At 47.4% G+C, this 22,000-nt stretch overlaps 1 protein-coding gene across 1 annotated transcript in view; it reads right to left on the minus strand.

Moving 5' to 3' along the window:
* COL6A3 (collagen type VI alpha 3 chain) overlaps positions 1 to 13,677 on the minus strand; it is a 58,539-nt gene extending 44,862 nt beyond the window's left edge. The window contains exons 1-3 of the mRNA XM_074547995.1: positions 13,041 to 13,677; positions 4,543 to 4,690; positions 3,033 to 3,650 (exon numbers count right to left, since the gene is read on the minus strand). Coding sequence (XP_074404096.1) covers positions 3,033 to 3,650; positions 4,543 to 4,630 — 706 coding nt within the window. The 5' untranslated portion in view covers positions 4,631 to 4,690; positions 13,041 to 13,677. The remainder of the gene's footprint in view (positions 1 to 3,032; positions 3,651 to 4,542; positions 4,691 to 13,040) is intronic.
* Positions 13,678 to 22,000: the final 8,323 nt, after the last annotated feature.

The raw sequence follows: 22,000 nt of genomic DNA on the forward strand, positions 1-22,000 counted from the left end.
GTCACTTTAAACATTTTGCACAAAGACGGGTTGATCATTGCCAGAGGGGTCTGGTCTGTACTTTTCATATGGATTCTGGGTATTCAATCAAGGAATGCAGAATCAGGTTAAAACAGGGTGATGACATCAGTCATGACAAAATTATCCAACTCTAGTTGTTTGACCCTACCCAGATGATCACAACATTTGCTGAGATATACACACATCAAACAAAGCTTGCACATGGCTTGAACCTGGTTTTGAGGGGCAGTATTTTTGAGACTTACCAAAGCAGACCCAAAATGCCCTGGTGTCTGCTCTTACTCCTTTTGCTCAACTAATGTTACCATCAAGATCATCAAGAGCTCTATGCATGCAAAAAAGAGGAGTGGGGGGAAAAACCCCAAAGCATGCTCAGATGTTTCCATGCTGGTACTCTCCACTTGCATTAAGAACTCAAATTTCAGACTATTTGCAAATGGCTGACAAGGAACATTTGGAAATCTCTCTGTCAGCTTTCAACTTTGGAAAGCCAAAGGTGAAACCAACAGTGAAGCTGGCGTGTGGTTTAGCAAGGCCAGGAATAAACCTGAGATCTTTGCTATTAACCAGCACTGCCAGTAAATTATTTATTTATTGCAAATTTAGTTGCTTTTCTAGCCCATGTTTTCATAAACCAGGAGATTCAGATAATGCTGCAATTCCAGTGACAAAAGAGAAGGTCTCCATGTCACCATCACTCCCCTGGACCAACTCAATGGCCAGTGTTGGCTCAGAGGAAATCACCAGGGTACAGAATTTCAAGGAGCTCCAGGATTTATTTTTCCATGGAGGCAAAATTTAGGGGTGCTTAGGCTTGGTTTTACTGAGCCATTTTCAGTTGGGATGTACACGTTCCATTTCTTTGTAAAAATGAAAGGGAAACCTCACATTGGTTTTACCCAGGGATGCTTTAGATAATCCTGGATATCTTTCTGGAGGAACAAGATTCCAGGCACTAACGGGTTGCTCCCATGGAAGAGAAAATAGATATGAAACAGATGCGTTGGATAATTTGTCATCACTGTAAAAAAAACCTTGTACTTCAGTGCACATTTATGGAACAAGCTGGTGTGGAGAACAAATAAAAAGCATGCTGGTTACACAACTAAGCGAGGAGGGTCAGATGAGACAGACAGGTCAGATTTAACAAATACTTCAGGGCAAACTCGGGGCTGACTGTTGTACTTACGTGAGTCAGCTCCAGGGACTGCCACAGACCAGCAGTTCTGGTTCTCTTTACTAGAACCACTACAGGACTGGGGCTTTTTTACACCTCCATTCCATATTAGGGCTCATTTCTAACATAGCATCAATGGCAGTTTTGGAAATTTTAATGCCACATGTAGTAATCAGATGAATAAATGACTTTTTAAACTCTTATGCAGATATTTGTACCATGTTTTGCACACTGTTGTTGTCCAAGGTTTAGGACCTGTAACATCTTTTCCCATGTTTAACAATACTCTGTATATCACCCATGCAAGTCACACAGGGACAACACTACAACAGTAGGATTAACTTAAATTTGTGTTATAGGATGGGAAGGAAATGCTTGCAAAAAATACCTTTAAGCAGAAACAAACTTGTAAATGCACAAAATACACAAAGTAGGAATTTGGCTTTAAAGCTTTTAAGGGAATGTCTAAGGTTCCAGATGTTTCCATTCAATGGGGTTACCTGCTGGCATGGCCCAGAGGAGGATAGCCAGCTTCCAGAGACCAATTGCCCAATTGATTTCAACAGGGAATTTCACTGGGTTCCTTCACGACTAAGATGCCCAACAGCCACCAGAGTGCTGCCAGCAGGTTGGGTGTAACGTTGATTTTCCACCAATATTGGTGTCATCTCCTTAGCATTGGAGAACCTTTTGTTGCGTTTGTGGGGCAGCTACTCCCCTGTGGCTTTCCTGTGACCTGGCTATTTGCCCTGCCAAGCGCTTTGCACGACAAAAAACACACATGAGCACGGCCTCTTGGTGTTGCTCGGTGCCATGCAGTGATGGAGAGCACCCAGTGGCACTGGCGTGAGGGTTAATCAGGCAAGACAACACAGGGGGATTAATGTCACACTGCCTCATCACACTGCTGTGGCCTTACGTCGCCCCACAAGCTCTCGACCTTCAGATGGAGCCTCAGGAATAAAAAGAAAGGTTTGATCCCCAGGACTTCTGTTTTGAAAAACAACAAAGCTGCTCAGAAGGCTCTTGCCATGCTGGAATTTCATAAACAGAGGAGGGACGGAGGAAGATTGGTTTGGGGTTTTTTTTTTCAGGGAAATTGGGCCCTGTGTTGCAGTCAGTGCAGATCCATTGAAGCCAACGTGGTTTGCAGGGAGGTTTCAGTTGTGGGAAGGGTCCAGTGCTCCAGCAGGTGGAAGCCATGGGCTTGTAGAGAAGACTTTTCAACCACACACCTTCTCCAGGTGCATGAGGAGAGAGGTTAAGGGTCAGGTCAGAGGTGGGCTTTCAGCAGAGAAATTCCCCACCCAGCTTCCTTTGCTGTCTTCACCAAGAGTGTGACTTTCTAGAATGGCACACTGCCCAAGAGTGTGACTTTCTGGAATGGCACACTGCACATCTCCCTGTCCCCCTACCTGGTTCTAAGGGGACATCCATCATGCTGTCCCCACAACCAGCAGCACCCTCTTCAGTCTCCAGAGGATTTTCAGTCAGGGTCACTACCAGGTCTGGTGTGCTCACCCTCTGTTTCCCCACTTTAGAAGTAAACAGGACATGGCAATTTGCTAACTCTGCAAAGCTCCCTATACTTGAATTTCCATGCCATATGTGCCAGAGGTTGGCCTCAAGGTGCCACTGCCCATTCAAGGATTCCTGCCCTGACTCCTGGCAGCCCTGGCTCAGTCGGCAAACAGCACCTCAGCAGCTGCAAACACGGGGCCACAAGCTTCAAACCTTTATTTTTAAACCTCTGAACGTCCATCTCAGTCTTGCCCCTCCAGAGTGGCAATGCCAAACAGCGCAGCGCCAGCAGATACCACCAGCCAGCCATTACCTGTGATGTCTTTAACCAGTCCTTTGGCCCCAGCCTTTTCTGGAGTCATGGAGGAGCGGACACTCGCCACTAAGTCCCCAACTATGCCGTGGAGAGCGGTAAAATTCTCCAGGTTGAAGCGGTGCGTATCGAGGGGTCCGCTCGCTACTTCCCGCAACTGCCCTTCCACCGGCTCCTCAACGCCGACCGCAAACAGGTTTACACGGGCCGAGTTAAGGAGAGATGAGGGCAGAGCCACATCATCCCGGGGCTGTCCGTCTGTCAGCACTACAATAACCTGGGGCACGCCTTCACTGGCTCTGCTTCCCGCAGCTTTAGTGAGGTGCTTCTCGATTAGGTACTCTAATCCTTTTCCGGGCTCGGCGCCTCCCCCCACGTAAGTCATGTTGGCAATATGGGACAGGATGTCCTGGGTGGAGGGGAAGGTATTTAACTGGAACTCTGTGCGGGGGTTTCCGCTGAACTGGACCAGGGCAAAGCGAAAATCATTTCCTCCCACATCTAAAGCCTTTACAACATCATACAGAAACTCTCGAACGAGTTGGAAGTGTTCCTTCCCAACGCTCCAGGAGGAATCCACTAGAAATATTATATCAGCCGCGGCAATGGTTTTGACAGCTTTAAAAAAACAGATGGGGGTTTAGGATTTTCTATCGGTCAGCACAAGCATGCCTCCTCCTACTCCTCATCCTCCGCCTCCTCCTCACCCAAACAACCAACAGCCTCCTTGGCACGGTGAAAGTGAAGCTCAGCTTCCCCTTATCGCCCGCAGCAAAATGACAAGCACTGGAGAACAACCATGCAGCCACCAGAGCCCTGCAGGTGCTGGGGGACAGCATGCCACCTGCCCTGCCCAGAGAGAGGGAGCTGAGGTGCTCCTGCCCTCCTACACCCTCACCCATGGGTTTGGACACAGCCCTGAGCCAGACAGAGACCCTGGCAGCTTCACCTGTTAGTTCAGGCTCATTCAGCTTCCAGCTGCCCGTGTCTCTTGCATGGGTTTTGCTGGCTCCATGGTAATGCTCAAGGAAGGAAGGACAGCTTGGTTTAAGCAGCCTGGGTGCTGGCATGAGCTTCCTGCATTTTTCCTGCTGTCACACTTGGTGACAGCAGATCTGGTCCCAAAGGTGCCAGCATCACCTCTCTAAACAGCCTTTCTGCAGGTCAGTGGCAGTGCTCTTCTCACTGCTAAAAACTCTTTTACACATGCAGGGAGAGCAGAACAGCTCTGCCCAGGAGAAGACCCTCTCAGGACCACCCTGAGCGCATGTCCCACACCCTGGTGCCCTGCAGAGCATCCTCCATGGCACAGCACCAGCCAGTGTCATGCTCGGGGAGGCACCGTGAGTGTTGGCCAAGGCCCGTGTCCCAAGGGCCCTCAGCAAGGTGGGAGCTGAGGAGCAGAACACATCCATCCACAGCATTCCATGGACATGCATGTCAAACACCAAACAGTGCCAAGGAGTGCTTGTACAGGGCCAAAGTCAGGTGAAGCAGCCCAGGCTCTTACCTGCTTGCTGCTGAGCACCAACAGAGCCAAAGTCCAAGAGCAGGAGGCAGAACATTGCCAAGAGGGGCAAATGCCGATGTTTCCTCATTTTGCTCTTTTAGGAGTTTTCCTTTTATTCTCTTTTGTTTCAAAGCACCTGACGTGAGACCTGAGGGAGGAAAACAGGGAGAGTGAGAAATAGCAGCAGTGCTGGCCAGGCACAGATGAGGCACAACATAGAAAAGCCAAACCATGTGGTTTTACAAGGCTTTGGCAGGAAAAAATTTCTTTGCTGCTGGATAGAGTGACAATTCACATAACTGACCTTCAATCACCTCTGTAGAATTAGATGATTTTTTTTTTACCTGTGCTGTCCCAGGCAATATGTAATACATAGGAAAAAGCTTAGGTTTCTCTACCAAAATACACAGTGGCCTCCCACCTGCCCTCCCCATCCATGGATGACCAGCTGATACATCTCTGCCAACACACTTCCTCTTGCTGTTGCCTTTTCTCACTTTATTTCTTCCAAACACCACAATAACTGCCCTGAACATTCCCCCTTGCCTCAGCTCACCTTTTCAGCTGTCCCAAATATACTAATGGAAATTTAAGCACTCTAGGCCCAAGTGAGCCACATGATCTGGCTGCACAGCAAAAAGCCCTTGGACTCCCCCAGGCTCAGAGCCCTGGTTGTGGAATAGCCTGCACTGGGCTGATCATATTTTGGAAAGGCACCAAGAATAATATTTTATCTTCTAGAGCCAAAAATATAATTTAAGCAAGTTTGTTATCTGTGATCCACCTGGCAAGCCTTCTGAAACAACGTCTCCGCCATGAAGGCTGTGTTTCTGTTGTCATAGAGATGACCAATTTATTATTTAATCTTCATTTCCAAGCCCACAGAGCAGAAAGCAGCAAGGCTTGCTTAACTGGGAAAATATCCTCCCAAAAGGGAACACAGTGATTTAATACCTTTCATTCCCCAGAGGGGATCAATTACTCAAATCAGCCAAAAGTGACTCCAATACATCAAACTGCTAACCAGGTCATCATAAAAGACAAAAAAAAAAAAAAAAAGTGATTCCATTTTCTTGTTAGCATCCTTGCCAATTCCATCAATCCAGACAGTTACAACCGAAACAAGAGCCTAAAAGGGCTAAAGGGAAGAGTAACTCTTATTTTTGAGGAAAACTGTAGCAATTACACTGATGGCTATTACTGGCTGGAAACAGAACAAAGAGTTGGGAATATGGGAACATCTGGACATAAGGAGCTAGTCCCACTTCTGCTGTAGAGACACTCCTCAGGGATATCAGAGGGCAGTTCTGTGGAAAGGAAGGAACAACTTCCACCTGGTTTCCTGAAATCCAATGTGATCCTGACACTTCCTCTGGCTCCCTGTGTGTCAAAGCTGGGCTGGGGTCTGGTCTTTTTTGGGAGAAGAGATTTGCAGTATGTGGTCTTTCCTGTGCTCCAGATGGAATTTATGAATGCCCTATAGCATGAGTCTGGGAAAAGGTCTCCTCTGCCTTTTATAATAATAATAATAATAATAATAATAATAATAATAATAATAATAATAATAATAATAATAATAATAATAAATGGAGAGACATTGAACAGGCCCCCAGAGACAGCACACAATGTTAATCAAGACATGGCAAAGTCTTCCCTTTTATTGGCAACCCCTCAATTTATAGAGGCAGCTGCAGCAGCCCAGAGGTATCATTGTCATTCCTGAAGAGATTAAACCATCACCTTTGTGAGCTGGCAGCCATCCATCCCCCTGGATGTTCCAGTGCAAGCCAAACCTCCCAGTGCCTCCAGCAGGAGCAAACCTGCTCAGATGGATTGTGTCCCTGGTGGGCATCTTGCTCCCAGAAAAAATAAGTTTCACCCAAAAAATAGTTTCAAATGCAGAAGGGTTCTGTAGGTCCTAGACCTTTCTTTCTGCAAAAAGCACCAAGCTCATGACAACCAACCACCCAACTCCCTGGGAGAGTCTTTCCTCTGGGAAGAAATTTATGGAAGAGCTGCGAGTTTTTGAGTAGGATTCACTTTACAGCATCCTTTGGGATTGTATAGAAGCCTAGAAGAGCCCAAAGTGCTGGACAACACTCTCAGGCATAGGGTGGGGTTGTTGGGGTGTCCTGTGCAGGGCCAGGAGTTGGATTTTGATGATCCTTGTGGCTCCCTTCCAGCTCAGGATATCCCACGGTTCCCTGATTCAAGATGTGCACATCTCAGATCCTCACAGCTGTGCAGCCAACCAAGGATTGCTGGTGATAACAACCAAGGATTGTTGGCAGTAACCCACCCTGGGAAAGGGCAGGATGTGGCTGGAGAAGAGGCCACACGGAGATAGGGCAGCATTTTATGGGACAAACGTCCTTATTCTGGCTAGTGGGATAAGCACAGCACAGTTGAGAAGCTGGAAGGCCTCCGGAGCCCCTTGACCCATTTCAAGAAATGGGAAAACTAGGAAAACCTTGTTAGCTAATTTGCATAGAAAGTGAGAAATTTTTCTACAGGGAGGGAGAAATGCAACTATAAAAGGTACAGCCATGAAACCCAGGTGCATCTGTGCCCCTGGATATCCCATCAGCTGGATCAATGCTGGAGTCAGGAATGGTGATCTCTCTTTCTCCCTTCCTTTAATCTCTATCTCTCCCTCTTCAATCCATCACCCTCCCTGTCTTCCCTTTCACTCTATCCTTTATCCAAAAGCCACTGCCACGTGCTTATACTGAAATCAGGGAGACCAGTGATTAACACACCAAATTCCATGCCAAGTGTGTAATTTGTTAATAAAACTTTGTAAGCTTTTGCAGGCCCTCTCACTTCTGTCTTCTCCTTCAGTCACAAGCACCTACAAACCTTGGGAGCCCCCTTCCCCTTAAGGGTGGGATGTCACAGAGTGAAAAGGCTGCTAGAACTGAATGGAGAACATGAAATAAAATGCATGCTAAGGAAAACAGCCCACTAAAGTAATGTGTGCTGTAAAGCTGCTCATATTTCTTTCCCAAAATGCAGGAAGTTATGTTATCATCCTGTTTATTAGCTGCTGGCAGCCAATCCCTCCTCAGACACAACAGCTGGGGATGAGCAGAGCACCAAGATAAACCAGTGAAAATTGATGTCTTGCTGGCTAAAAAGTGACAGGACTGAAGCAAACATTTGGGGGCTTTTTTGGTTTTAATGTCAAGCAGCTGCTCGGAGCCTGTTTACAGCCACGAGACACAGCCAGAGGGAAAAGTGAAACTCCCTGAGGCTGTGGAATCCCCCCTGCCCACAGGATCACCCATGAACTCCCACAGCACTGGGAAGCTGAGATTTTCCACAGAATTTCTTAGGTTGGAAAAGACCCACAAGACCGAGTCCAACCTGGGGACTGATTCCCACCTTGTCACCCAGCCCAGAGCGCTGAGTGCCACATCCAGGTGTTCCTGGGACACCTCCAGGGATTTCACCTCATTCCCCATTTTATCTTTTAGGAGGCCTCCAGATCTATCTCCAGCTTTCTCTGTGACCTCCATGGTGGTATTCAAAGTTCTGTGCAAGCAGGGGGACTTGTCCATCAACAAGAGATGAGTTTCAGCATCACACAAAACCATCCTAAAGTCATAGGAGCCAGGACCAGCCATCAGAAGGAAAAAGGCAGCAAAGTCTTCAGGAAGAGGTGATGGATGTCTCTTTGAGATTGACAACTTAAGGAAAAGAGGAGATTTTAAGAAGAGTTGCTCCTGAACAGGGTTTTCTCTTATAGCCCCCTCATTAGCTAATGAAGAAGAGTTCAGTGCTTGCAGAAAGAGGTGGGCATGGAGATGATTTTCCTGTAGAAGAAGATGCAGCAAGGACAGCAACTTTTTTTGTAAAGGTAATATAATGAGGGTTGGATAGGTGGGGGTAATTTTATTTTTCTTTCCTTGATTGGGGGAGTTCACCCAAAACTCCACTCAGCTCTGTTTTGACGGAGCAAAGTCTCTGGCTCAGTGAGAAAAGTGGGTTTAAGACAATGAATAATGTGATTTTTATTGCTTGGCTTGCCTCAGCCAGGCACAAGAAGTAATTTCCGCTGCTCAATGTGTTCTTGCTTTGTGTCCCAAATTACCACCAGTCACAGGAGCTGGAGGTGGCACCAGCTTGCAGGGGATGGATGATAAAACCAGAGATGTGAAATCATTTTAACACTTGGTTAAGGTAAGTATTTGTGTTGCAACTTTATTCTCTGGCATTGTTGCATTTTCACTAATGTGTTTTCAACAAGGCAATTTAATTGTGGATTTATTTCATTTTTTAAATTAAAAGTTCCTTGCAGGCCCGTGGGGTGACCTCTGGTCAAAAAGCTCTGGTGAAGCTTTTGCTATATCCATTTCAAGCTGGAAAAATTTGCTGAAGAACCTGACTCCTTTCCTTTAGGAAAGGAGTTTTCCTGAATTAAGTTAGCACCAAAGCCTGGGGAGCCAATTTCTTCATGATTCATGTGCTAAGAGATTAACTCCTGTAGCCTTCAATAATCTGAAAGTTTTATGTCTGTCTAGAGTTTATATAGTCTGTGCTGACCTCTTAATATTACAGTATTTCATCAGAAGCAATACATCTGTTCCTAATACTGCTCTCAAAAAGCAATCATTCCTACCTCCGACACAATGAAGTGATTTCCTAAAATATTTTCCCCAGCAGCTATTTTTTGCATATATTGCATACTTCTCTGCGCATAAAACTTGACTTTTTACATTTTTTTTTCCTTTGAGTGGATGTTTTAAATTAACTTGCTAAGCACTTGTTTGCTTGTGTTGAGGTGGGTTTTTTTCACTTGAGTGTAGTTAAAATAGAATAGATGGGATAATGGGAAGAAATTCTTCCCTGTGGGGGTGCTGAGGCCCTGGCACAGAGTGCCCAGAGAAGCTGTGGCTTCCCCATCCCTGCAAGTGTTGAAAGGGACTGGAACAAAATGGTTTTTAATGTCCCTTCCAACCCAAACCATTTTGTGATTGCATTTAAGACATTTGTTCCCATAATCTCCCTGTTCCTGTGACACATTCCTGCTGGAAAGCTGAGCAGCCTCTGGAAAGGAGCAGAGCATGGTGGGCAGAGCCACGATGGGCACATTTTCTGGGGACAAATGGCCTGGATTTGGGCTTGGCCTTGTGCAGCTTTCCCAGCTGGCACACCCAGAGACCTTTGGGATGCCCCACTACCCCAAATCACAGGATATCTACTCCAGTTTTCCTGCCCAGCCATGCAGCATCCACAAAAAATATATTGACTAAAAACCTGAGGAGCAATTGCAGCTCTTAAATTCCTTTGTGCATGAGGGGTGGGTTGTGCTTTTCTCGTGGAAAAAGAGGTGCATTTACAGCTGGGTCTCAACAGCTTTTCTGAAAGGGGGACAGGGAGAGCAAAGCATCATCCCACAGATGGTGCAGGATGCTGTGAGAATACTCTAGACTTCCCCAGAAGTCTCTCATGGGGATGTCAGAGCCAAAAAAAAAGAGGTTTCTGCCTTCACCTGCATTTGCTTTGTGGGGATTTTCCCAACCAAACTGCTCAGCCTCAAATTCCCTTGGCTTGGCTGTTCTCCGCTGCACCCACAGCAGCTGTAAGCCCTGCCAGTGGCTTGGAAGTGGACACCAGGCACCCAGAAAAACTAAATTTATTTTGCATCCCCAGCAGTGGGATAAGATTGCAGTCATGGCTGTGGAGTGAGCAGCTGGGAGAAGCAGCTCCCAAAATCCTGATGTGGATGGAGCCAGGGAGCTGCAGATTGCCCTCTGGAGGCAAGGCATGGTCCTCTCTCGCCTGGACGAATTCCCCCTCATATTTCCCTGAGCTGGGGAAAACGTTAGCCAAAAGCTACTCCCAGATTCTGAGGCTGAATGTCATGATTTTTTCCACAAAAAAAAAAAAAAAAACTTGGTCACCTTTTCAAGGGACAGAAGTGTCTCATGCCTGGCCACCCCTTCATCACAGAACACTACTCTGCCTGGTTCCACAGCACTTGGGAGAAGCCAAGCTGGTTCCAGAGACCTGGTTCCAGAGACTCAGGATGGGTTGAACAGGACAGATCCTGGACTTATTAATGGCTCCAGGTGAAGACATTAAGATTTGTCTCAGCTCTTTTGAAGTGTAAACGTGGCTGCCAAGGGTTACTGGGAAGGTGAGGCTTGTGGGGTTGAGGGCTGCCCCTGAAAAAATTTATTCCTACAAAGGCAGACCTGGACACTAAAAAAAAAAAAAAAAAAAAAAAAGAAGACAGAAAGGATGGAAAAAAGATCTCCCTGATTTTGCAAGCCGCTGGAGCTCTGATTTTTGAAAATCAGTGTTCAGCAAAGCAATAGAGTTATGGTGCTTCCGTATCCTACCCAGGCAAGTTCCCTGGGTGCTAGAATTTAATATGAATCACATATTCATTGCTGTCCTTCTAAGCATGCTGTTGGCTTGAAATCCAGTTGTTTTCTCCATCCAAAGACTGAGACCAAAATAGAGTTGTTAATAAGAGGAAAGGGAGTATTTGCTAAAATAAAAAAAAAAAAGAGGAAACTCCCTCGAAGATCAATAACTCTTTGTGTATAGTAACCAGAGCCTCCCGGAGCCTCCCCACCCAAACAAATCAGCTCCTTAATGTGGAACACAGATCATTTAAAAAGGTGGAAAAAGTGATGGGCATGTGGAGGGGTAAGTAAGGCTGGCTGTGATTCAGGGCAAGGAGCAGGCACACAGTGCCACCCGGCGCCGTGCACGCCCAGCACAGGGCAGGCTCACCCCTCTGCTGCAAATTCTGTGGGGAACACAATCCAAGGCTGGCAAGGCTGTGCACTTACCACAGCTTGTGCTGGTGGAAGGAATAGGATGTTCCCTCCTGTTCCTGGACAGGCACGTAGCAAAAGTAGAGGAGGAACGTGATTTTTTAAATTTTTTTTCCCCCCTCCTTGACATGTGGGAATAAAGCAGGGGCTGGTTTAGCTCACCCTGAAATCAGGGAAAGTTACTGAGTTTGAATGGAAAGTCGTAGAGATGTTTGAAAACCCAGAAAGGGGACTGGGGAGGGTGCTGGAAACTGGAGAGGGAATGAATGAACCGTGGTGTGGTGGCAGCAAGCGCACAGCCCTGCACTCCTGTCTTAAACACTGGCACAGCCCTCGCCATGGTCAGCCCCACTGCAAAGACAGAGAAATTTTGGGGATGAAAAGCCTGTTTGCCTGAGCTCTGACTGAACGGATGGTGCCAGGGAGAAGCGGAGTTGAGTCTCTCCTCTGCCACCACTGCATTCTTACAGAATTCTTGGAGGAATTCTCCAGCTCTCTGCAACAGCCTTAGTCTGGAGGCATCTCTCTACAAACCTCCTAAACTGGGCATTTGTGGCCCAGAACAAACATAATACATATCACTATATAAGCACCATAATTACCCAACCACAAATACAGATTCTTTTTTCCCTAAACCAGCAAGTAATGGGGAAAAACCAAAATTTTGAAAAACACTAGAAAGATTCCTCTCCCCCAAGAGCGTGCACATGAATCATCACAGCAACCAGAAACGGGCTGAGAGTTTCCCATTGCACTCACTGGAACCAGAGGGGCTTTGGCTACCCCCATTCCAGCCACTTTTGGCCCTTTTGCTTGGTCAGGAAACCAGTTTGGCCACAAGCATCTCTCGCCCCAGCTCTGCTTGGGAAGGGAGGGCTCAGCTGAGCCCAGCGGGATGGTGGCAGGGTGTCTCCAGATTAGTCATAGCCGCCCCCTCAGCACATCCCAGGAGGCTCAGGGCAACTGGGGCTGCGGGGGGAAAGGGCTGGGGAAGGCAGGAGGGACAGCAGACGGAGCTGTGGAGGGGGCCAGGGGCTCCATGCATGGCCGGAGAGCCTTTTCCTTAGGGGAAAAGCTGCTGTTTGGGTAATTTCCCTGTCTGTGGATGACCACAAGAGGATGAGGATTACCCTTGGAGCCACATGCCAGCCCACTCCGGAGCAATGGGGATATGCCTGGCAGCAGGACCTGAGTTGGCACAGCTGAACACCTCTGCTGTGTTCATCCTACTTCACCTTGGGGCAGGAGGGGTGAGGGCAGCTATCCAACATCCCCTAGCCCTGGGAGCAAGAAAGGGGCTGAGATACCCCCTCAGCACGTTCCTTGCAAGGTCCCATTGATGCCTCCACCTCCCTGAGCTGATACATCTTCCCAAAAACCACCACATGCCCTCCTTGGGGCACTGCTTCCCCTGTCATCCTGCTCCCATCCCATCACTCTGCTGCTGCAACAATTCCAAGGCACCAAATCCAAAACCCACGCTGAGGCAACAGGGGAAATACACTTGAATGGGTTTAGTTCCTCTGTAGTGGTGGGGACAGGAGTGTTCCCACACACATCAGCTCCGGGAGGCGCTCACGGGCTGAGCGAGCCGGCAGCTTTCCTAAGTGATGCAAACCTGGGGATGGCTGAAAAACCCCAAGTATACCACCCCACCAAGGAGAATAACCATGCCTTAGCAGCTGCCGAGGGGTAAGCAGCACTTACCCCTGAGTGAACCTCCAGAGGAGCTCCTTACTCCGGGATTTTCCTCTCCGGAGCGCCTCTCACCGCTGCTTCATGGCGTGCGGCGCTGCTCAGCCTCTTCGGTCCCCTCTGGAGGGGTGCAGGCAGTGCTGGGATGAGGGAACAGCGGCGGGACAGGGCGCTGGAGGGACGCTGGTCCCTGCGCGGCGGCTGCCGTGGGTCTGAGCGCGGCCGGAGGAGGCGGCTGGCTCGGCAATGCCGGGGGGCCGGGCGTCGCAAATGGGATCCAGATGGTTGGTGCTGGCGTTCCCGGGGCTGAGGTCAGAGCTGCTCATCACACACACACAAAGTCATCCCCCCCCTCTCTCTTCGGGGGACGCCTCCGCAATCTGCGGCTTCCCCCTCGCCGCGCTGGCCCTGCCGCGTCCGAAGCGCTGCTCCCTTGTTGGTGGGAAATAGATATTAAAATTTAAAAAACAAACAGGAAAAAAAAAGGGGGAAAGATTAAAAAACAGCCCTGTGGGATTGGAGGAAGCTGACTGAACTATGTCTTTTGGTGCTGGATGTTTGCAGGAGCGGGGATGTGCCAAGGACCATCCCAAAGGAGCAGCGCCGCTCGGAGATGCTGAGGCTGGGTAAAGCAGAGCCTCTCTCCCTGAGTGGTTCTAACACCAGCATAAGGGGAGAGAGGCTGGGTAAAGCATTTATACATCCCCAGATGGGCAGGCAGAAGTGGGGGATTTATGTTATTCATAACTTATAACACCTTAGCATAAGGTGTTGTATTTTAAAAGATATATAAGTTTAAAAGGCTGCCAATCCAGACGGCAAGTTCCTGACTGGCTGTTTTTTAAAATTTTTTTTAACATATGTGAAGTGAAAGAATACTTTAACCTTTCATTAAGCAGAGCCTAATAAATTTGGGGCCAATTTAATCCCATTTTGTATTCCAGTACTCCAGCAGGACCACTGGCCAAAGTCAAACATTTCAGGCTGGGCTGTGTTTTGCAATAAGCACTGGTATGGAAACTTTAACTCTTATCTCTTGCTCTTGCTCGGTTCCATATAAGGCTGGAGTGGAGATGGAGTCCCTGGAACCAAATAGTCAAGTTCTTTTCTTTTCAAATGGGGGATTTATGATGTTTGCTCTTGGGTTGGTGCTGTTTGAAAGAGCAGCCACATAAAGAAATAGCTGGAATGCTTCAGGGAAGTGCTGAGCCCTTGGACTGAGGCAATAACTCCTTTTAGAAATTGTGCTTGGCTTGGTGCTGGCAGGGACTGAAGACAGAGTGAAGAAACTCCCCAGCCTCGTGCCCAAAGGCAAGCAGGGCGTTATGCCACCCCTCCAAAATCTGTCAGGCTGCAGCTTACAGGCAGGGAGTTCCCAAATAATAAATGAGTGTGGCCAAAGGGAGCTGCAGCTCCTCACTGGGTGTCAGTGGGCACTGAACTGGGGGTGGTGGAAACAGGAACTGCTGGAAAGCCATGACAATGAGCTCATTTTATTTTATTTTAATTTTTTAAAATTTTTTATTTTTATTTTCACCCAGGGTGAGGGACAGCTGCTAAAAAATAAAACACCTGTGATAGAGGAGCATTATGTGGCCAGAAGGATCCAAACCAAAGGCCTTTCCAGGTGATTTCAGCTGTCAGGCAGAGCTCAGCTGGGATGCCCCATCCCTAGAAGCATTCCTGGCCAGCTTGGACAGGGCTTGGAGCAACCAGGTCTAGTGGACGATGTCCCTACCCATGGCAGGGGGATAGAACAAGGTGGTCTTCAAGGTCCCTTCCAACCCAGGCTATTCTGAGGTTCAGTAAAGCAAGAACTTGAGGCTACAGTTACTATTATAATAAAGAATTACATCCACCAGTGCTTCCAGTTTGCCACCACCAGTGGTAACCAGTATGCAGCTGGGATCTGTGTGGCCTTTTCTTCAGATCTGCCTGGAAAATCAGAGTTTTCTGTGTGGCAGTGAGGGAATGTAGGGAAACACTCTAATTGACTGAAAAAAAACCCCAAAAGAACAAACCACAGGAAAGCTCCACGCACCCCCAGAACAATGGTGAAAAACAGCCAAGTCAGAGAATTCCAGATAAATAATGTAACAACACTGGTGAAAATGTGTGTGAGCAGTGTAATGTGCCTATCACAGCTCAATTGAGAACACGATTAAGTGGGGAGTTAGATTGATTTCTTTTCGTGCTGTTAGCATTTCTTCTTTTTTTTTCCCCATTTGACTTAACATGGTTTTAATATTGAAGTGACTTTTACCAAGTGCTCCAGTAATTAAATGAGGCTGCAAGAGCTCTTCAATTCCCATCTGACTGCCTCATGGCTGTAATAACCAAGCTGGAAGATCTTCCTTTCTAAAAAGGGGCTTTATCACTGACACATAGCAGGGGAGCAGCCAGAAGGATGCTCAGGGCATTTTGGGGTGGGGTTATTTCCCCCCCCCCTTTCACTCACAACCCTTTACAATCCTTCCTTTAGCAGTTCCCTTACAATTTGTGTTGGTGACTCCCAGAAAAATTATCCCCATCCATCATGGGAACCTGGCCTGTGGCTGCTGTGGCATTCTGGGGGTGGGTGACACCCCTGGGAAGAGGGTGACATCTCCAGGGACAGTCTACTTTCCACCCCTAGATACCAAACAAACCCTCTGATAATTAGTAAAAGACTGGATCACATCCCACTGGTAATTTCTAGAGGCATCTGGGACTAAGTTCAGTAATATTTCCTCCCTGGTGCATTAATAACTAGACGTGATTAATGCTATGAGTCAGGAAGAGGGTTTTGAGGAATTCTCTTTCTACCCATGAAAAAAATTAAAAGCCCTGTGTGCTACACCATCTCCAGGATGCAAAGGTGACTTTGACGTCCTCCCACCGCCAGAATGAGGGTCCCAGCTTAAAAAAACATTCAGTGAAACTGGCAGAGAGTGGTTAAATTTCGCAGTTCTTTTCTGATGTGCCTCAGCTGGGCAATTTCCACCCTGACTTAGGAAACCTCTGAGGATTTTGCTCGGCTGACTGCAGGTTCCTGGTGACACATGGTGACACCCAGGAATATCCTGGCTCCATCCTTGAGCACCATCTGCTGGCTTTTCCTCCAGGGACTCCTCGGGCATCTGCAAACCCAAAGTCACCTTTCCCCCCCTCAAAGAAAAGCTGCTCCTGCAGAGAGAAAAGCTTCTTGCTCTGAAATCAGGGAGTAACACCAAACCCCAGGTTTGCTCCACTACTTTCCCATCTGCACAGCAGATCAGGGGTGCAAGATCCCACATCTCAAAGCCCTATTTTAAAGAACAAACTCTTTGTGCTGCTTGGAAATGAAGGCTAAGAGCAGCAGAGGGCAGGGCTGCAGATTGCATTTTAATTTTGCTTGCAATAGATAGTTTTCATTAGCTCCAAAGGATTTGCTATTGCTTTTATCCAAATGCCTGCCCAGCACCCTGGTTAGGAAGTGGTCCAGGAAATATTTTCCTGAATTTCTCTTGGTTCTGCTCTTCTCCTGTGCTTTCTATTGGTCTGTCTGCCTTCAAGCAAATATTTCTTGATGTATTTTTGTCTCATCAAATGGCTTTGGAGCAGTCAGGGAAAGGGGCAAGAGCATCTCTAGATGGGCAGGTCAGAGTGGGAATTAAGAAAAGATAAGAGACACTTGGATCTGCCCTTCCCATCCTGCAGCACTGGCCAAGAATTTAAAACATCTCTGGAAAATCTCCCATCTTCCATCCCTGGGAGTGTTCAAGGCTGTATTAGATGAACATTGGAGCAACCTGGTCTAGTGGAAAGTGTCCCTGTCCATGGCAGTTAGTTGGAACAAGATGAACTTCCAAGTCCTTCCCAACCCAAACCACTCTTTGATTTTATTATTCTATGATATTTTTTTTTCCTCCCTCTCACAAAAAATCTCAGCAACAAAAACAAGCCCACACCAGGCTGTGTGCATTATCTGAGTGTATATACACACACTTAATCCACGGCCTGCAAAAGAGATCATAATTCAGAAGGTGAAGCTTGGAGCTCAAACCAACCACATCCTGCAAAAAGCACTCCTGCTAGAAGGGATTTTCAGTGATTACAGGGAACAAACTATGCTCAAGTATGTAAATAATGTGGATATTTTCCCCTCTAACACAATGCACAGCCTGTAGGTCAGTAAACTCTAATGTGAACTGTGTTGCTTGGCTTCTAGGAAAGATAGCTCAGCTCTTTTTCAGAATAAAAGATAACTCAGGGAGCATGAAATGCATTTTGGACAACACAGACCTTGCCAGCCTTTGCTTTGGGTTACTCCTGGTTTCTTGTTTTAGAGCCTTCCAGGTGATGCCTTGCACAAGGGAGTGAAAAAACCTTTCCAAGTCTTGGCCTCAGTGTCCTGTGGCAACTTGTGCTGCACAAAAAAAACTGTTAGGAATGGGCTGGATTTCAGCAGTTCAACGAAAATTCCAACTTTTGTGATGGAAAAGGCTGTTACTAATTACAGGGAGAGAGGTGAGGTGGCTTGAAAAGAGCTGGAGTCAGAAAAACGGAGAGGCCAGAAATACTCACTGCCCACACGGACAGGATGATGTAACGGCAGACAAGCCGAAGAGGAGTTACAGGGAATTATTTGCACTCCAAGAGGAATTGTAAGGAATTATTCATACCCATGAATGAGTGTTGTGTTATTTGGGAAGGTGCAGAGGGGAAAAATAGACCTGGGGGGTTTGCTGTAGGCAGTTCCTTGGAAACCTGTGGTCATTGTGTCCCAGCGCTGAAGAGAAAAAATCATGTGTAATGGCAAAAGGGAGAGGAGAGCCCAGGAAATGCAGAGCCCAGGGAGATGCTCCCCAATATAGAAATAAGCAAATACATTTTTTATCTTTTATTTTATTTTTTTTACATGATAGAATATTCCATGGCTTTTCTTGCCCATGAGTAGGGTGAGATGGAAGCTGGGGATCAGCAATGCTGGAGTCTGATTTGACCTGTGGGGATGGCAGCCCACACCCCAACCTTGCCAGGGCTTCTGCTTCTCCCCTGGGGCATCAGGTGAGCCCTGGCTGTGATTTCCTGACAGGATGCCTGTCCAAAATGCTGCTGCTTTTTAATTTTGGGGCTAAATTGAACAGGTTTAATTAGGCTGTGAAAACTGGGCCACTCTCCTGACTTGAATTAAGGGGTAGGAAAATCCCTACATTCTGCTCACAGGGATTTGAGGAGGGTTGAATCCACTCTGCATCTCTTTCCATAGAATCACAGAAGGGTTTGGGTTGGAAGGGACCCTAAAGCTCCTCGAATTCCAACCCTGCCATGGGCAGGGACACCTTCCACTGTCCCAGGGTGCTCCAAGCTCAGTCCAACCTGGCCTGGAACAGTTCCAGGGATCCAGGGGCAACCACTCTGGGCAACCTGTGCTAAGGCCTCACCACACTCATAGGAAAGAATTTCTTCCCAATATCCCATCTAACCCTGCTTCTGGCAATGGGAAACCATTTCCCTCCGCGCTGTGATTCCATGCCTCCCCTAAAAACCCTTCTCCAGCTCTTTTGGAGCCCATATAGACACTGGAAGGTTCTCTGAGGTCTCCCTGAAGCTGTGGGAGCTCCCCTGGGTGGGCACAGGGATCCAGGCCACATAATTTTCCTCTCTTCCCTGTAAACTTCCCGTCGGTTGATGGGGGAGCTTACATAAACATCATCTCCACGTCGTGGCTGTTTTGTTTGGAGCTCATGTCCAAAAAATCCCAGGAAACAGTATGTGGTCGGTATGTATTTATTCCTGAGGGGCTTGTCCACAATTTATGTGGAGCATATGGAACAACTTGTACTTGAGATGTTTGCCTCGAGATGTTTGATACATCTGGAGATGCCGAGTTTCGAACAAGGAGGGAAACCTTTGGAAGCTAAAAAGCCAAAGGTTTTGCCTTTAGAAGCTCACTTGAAGCTGGTCTAGGCAATTTTCAGAGAGATGGGTTTTGCTGCATGACAGTTGGAGAATTTTTCTTAAAGCAAACATCAGCACTGCCAGGTTATTCCCACGCAGTCAAATACAAACTAGTAAGAAAGTGGGAGACCTTAATTCGGTATTGAAGTCATTTTGAAATTGTGAAAAACAAACCACATTAATCTGGTGCAGCGGCACATGTGACCAGGTGTAAGCCTCTGCTTAAAATTGGTATAAAAAGGGTTAAAAAAAAAAGTATTAGGAAATTACTTTCCTGAGGAAAATAATGTAGTTTTGCTAATTTGCTTGGCAAGAGGATTTGTTGTTTATTTGGCTTTTTTTTTTTTTTGTTAAGGAAGCCAGCCTGGTTTTAGAGAGTCATAGGAGAATTTGACTTTTTTTGTCCTGTAGTTCAGTTTTGAGAAACTCAGGAGATTGTTCAGTTTTGAGAGACTCAGGAGGTTGTTATTGGGAAGCATCTCCAAATTAACGGGAAACCTCTGATGAACTTTTCCCCATATTTAGGCGTCTCTTTGGGCAACCAGTACCTGCAGCTCTCACAGTGCCAGGATCCTGCTGCAGCCCCTGGGCTGGGGATGTCCCTGGATGTGAAAGATCAACCTGTGCTGGGACAGGAAGAGGTGGAGATGGCTTTGCGTGGTTACAGTTGCTGTTTATCACCCTTTCCAACCACTCGTGGCAGAAGGAGTGGAAAAATAGCCTTCAGCTCCCCACATAAAACCTGGAGCCAGAGGCCTTGCCAGCCTTACAAAGTATCCTCTGTCAAATGGCTCATTCATTCATCCTGCAGCGGGGACACGTGAAAATCACATCATTTCCCCAAGGTGGAACAGCAGCGTGCTTGTCCCTAAAAACTCCCAGTGTGGCAGCAGGTCACCTGTCACCTACAAGCAAGCTGGAACAGGGATGATCTTTATGGGACTGAGCACCTGTGGGAGTAAAGCTCAGGCAGAATGAGCCTGATGGAGATTTCTGGCTGCCTGAGGAACAAAAATAACATGGCCAGGAGTGCTGTCCCCTTCCCTCTGGGCTGGCACATCCCCATGCTGAGGGAGGAGGTGCATGGAGAGGATGAGCTCACAGTGGGTGATGGCCTGTCCCAAACTGTGACCAGGCACTCTGCACTGTCACCCCCAAGGGTGTCCCTTTCATCTGAACCTGCTCTGCAAAGCTCAGGCACTGAATTTTTTGGAGTATGGAGCCTGCTCCATTTCCACAGGGAGTGTTTTATACTCTTGATAAAACTGCAGCTTGCCTAGTCCAACCCCTTCCAAACACATGGAACCTCCACCATCCTGTCCCTTTGGCAAACTGCTGCTGCCCAGCCATGTGCCAGGACAACGCTGTGCATCCAAAATAATTAATGCTCCAGCTCAAAGCCCAGCTTTACCTCCATGGTACATGAGGTGAAAACTGATCAGCTGCTCCTCCTCTGTAGGGATGGCTCCCAAATCTTGGCTTGTCTTGCTTTAATCTGTGTGGGGTTTTTTATCTAACACTCAGGGGTCTCTGGTCCCCCAAGCAGCAAGGAGAGGGACGGCAAGTTGCCAACAAGAAGCATCCACAAACACCAGCATTTCTTTCACAGTTAATCTGCATCAGGCTCCCTCTCTGCCTTCAGAGCAACCTAATTCTTTGGAATTTTGGGGTTTTGCCATCTGACATGGCAGCTCTGATTCATCAACCCATCAGGCTTGTTGTCCTTTAATTAGCAGGACCTGCATCCAGCCTGGCCAGTGGTGAGATTATCACTAACCAGAAAATATTTGTGCAATTTATTGGGTGAATGTGATTCTTTTTCGATTCTTAGGGAAGCTTTATCCATCTTTATGTATCCTGCAAAGGTCCAGCCCAGGCTGCAGCACTCTAGGCAATCCCTCAGCTTTTCCATATTGCCATTCCCTCCCCAGTTTGGGTGCACACCCCAGAAGGTGAGCTCTGGCAGGGCACTTAAATTACCTGAAGGTGAGCTCTGGATACCTCAATAAGAGTGGCTTTCCCTCTGGCATCATCCTGGCAGCTGCATAAATCCCTCATGGAAGGCAACAAGCTCAGGGACCATCACTGTGTCCAGCATCTCACAAGGCCTGCTGATGTCTAGTGATATTTTGAGGGGGTTGGGCTGCATTATGTGGCTTTAAACTGATTTGTGTGGCTATAGAGATATGAGGTTCTGTATTGGGAAATGCCTTGAAGGCAGTGGTAGCCTAGGAGCAGATACATGGCAAAAGGGGATCAAATCTTCTTTAGGATTTAACAACAGGAGCTATTTTTACACAAACGACCTGAAACTCCTCATAGAAAAACCAGTTTGGTATTCAGCTAGGATGAGAAATACCAGAGAGAAAGAGAGGAGGAGATTTGGGATTTTTTCCCTGTTAGAGGCCAGCCCTGGCCAGGCTCCACCAGTCATGGGATAGCAGCTGTGATTTTCCTTCTCTATCAGCAGAAGGAACAGAGAGGAGAAAGCTTTGATTTTAAGCCTTGCACAGAGGGGCTGTGTGGGGCTATAAGTGCTCTGAGGTCTGTGGGGGCTGTGAAGGCTAGAGCTGCAAGGGCTACAGAGATTTTGGGGGCTGTGAGGACCAGAAGGACTTGGAAGGTTTGGGGTCTGTGAGGTCCTAGAGAGCTCTCAAGGCTGTGAAGATTCTGGGGGCTATGGGATCCATCAGTGTTAAAATGTGGCTTTGAGGTCTGTTGGGGCTTGTGAGGGCTAAGACAGCCATGGAGACAGCAAGGTCATTTATAGGTGGGAGGAGAAGTGATTGACAGGTAGGACTAGGTGACTGACAGGCTATCAGATTGATTGACAGGTGGTTCCAACAGTGATTGAGAAAGGGGTGAGCCACTCAGGGTGATGACAGACAGGGTGACAAGGGGCAGGGCAGCTTCAGGATTTAAACTGAGGGGAAAGATGACAAAAAACGAGTGGGAAAGGTCAGGGGGAAAGGGAGACAAAAAAAGGGTGAGGAATATGATGGGGAAGAGGCAGGAAAAGGTAGATAAAATGAGGGGGAAAGGGCTGGAAA

Source organism: Zonotrichia albicollis, chromosome 10 (genome assembly GCF_047830755.1).
Source record: "Zonotrichia albicollis isolate bZonAlb1 chromosome 10, bZonAlb1.hap1, whole genome shotgun sequence".
Classification (NCBI taxonomy): domain Eukaryota; kingdom Metazoa; phylum Chordata; class Aves; order Passeriformes; family Passerellidae; genus Zonotrichia; species Zonotrichia albicollis.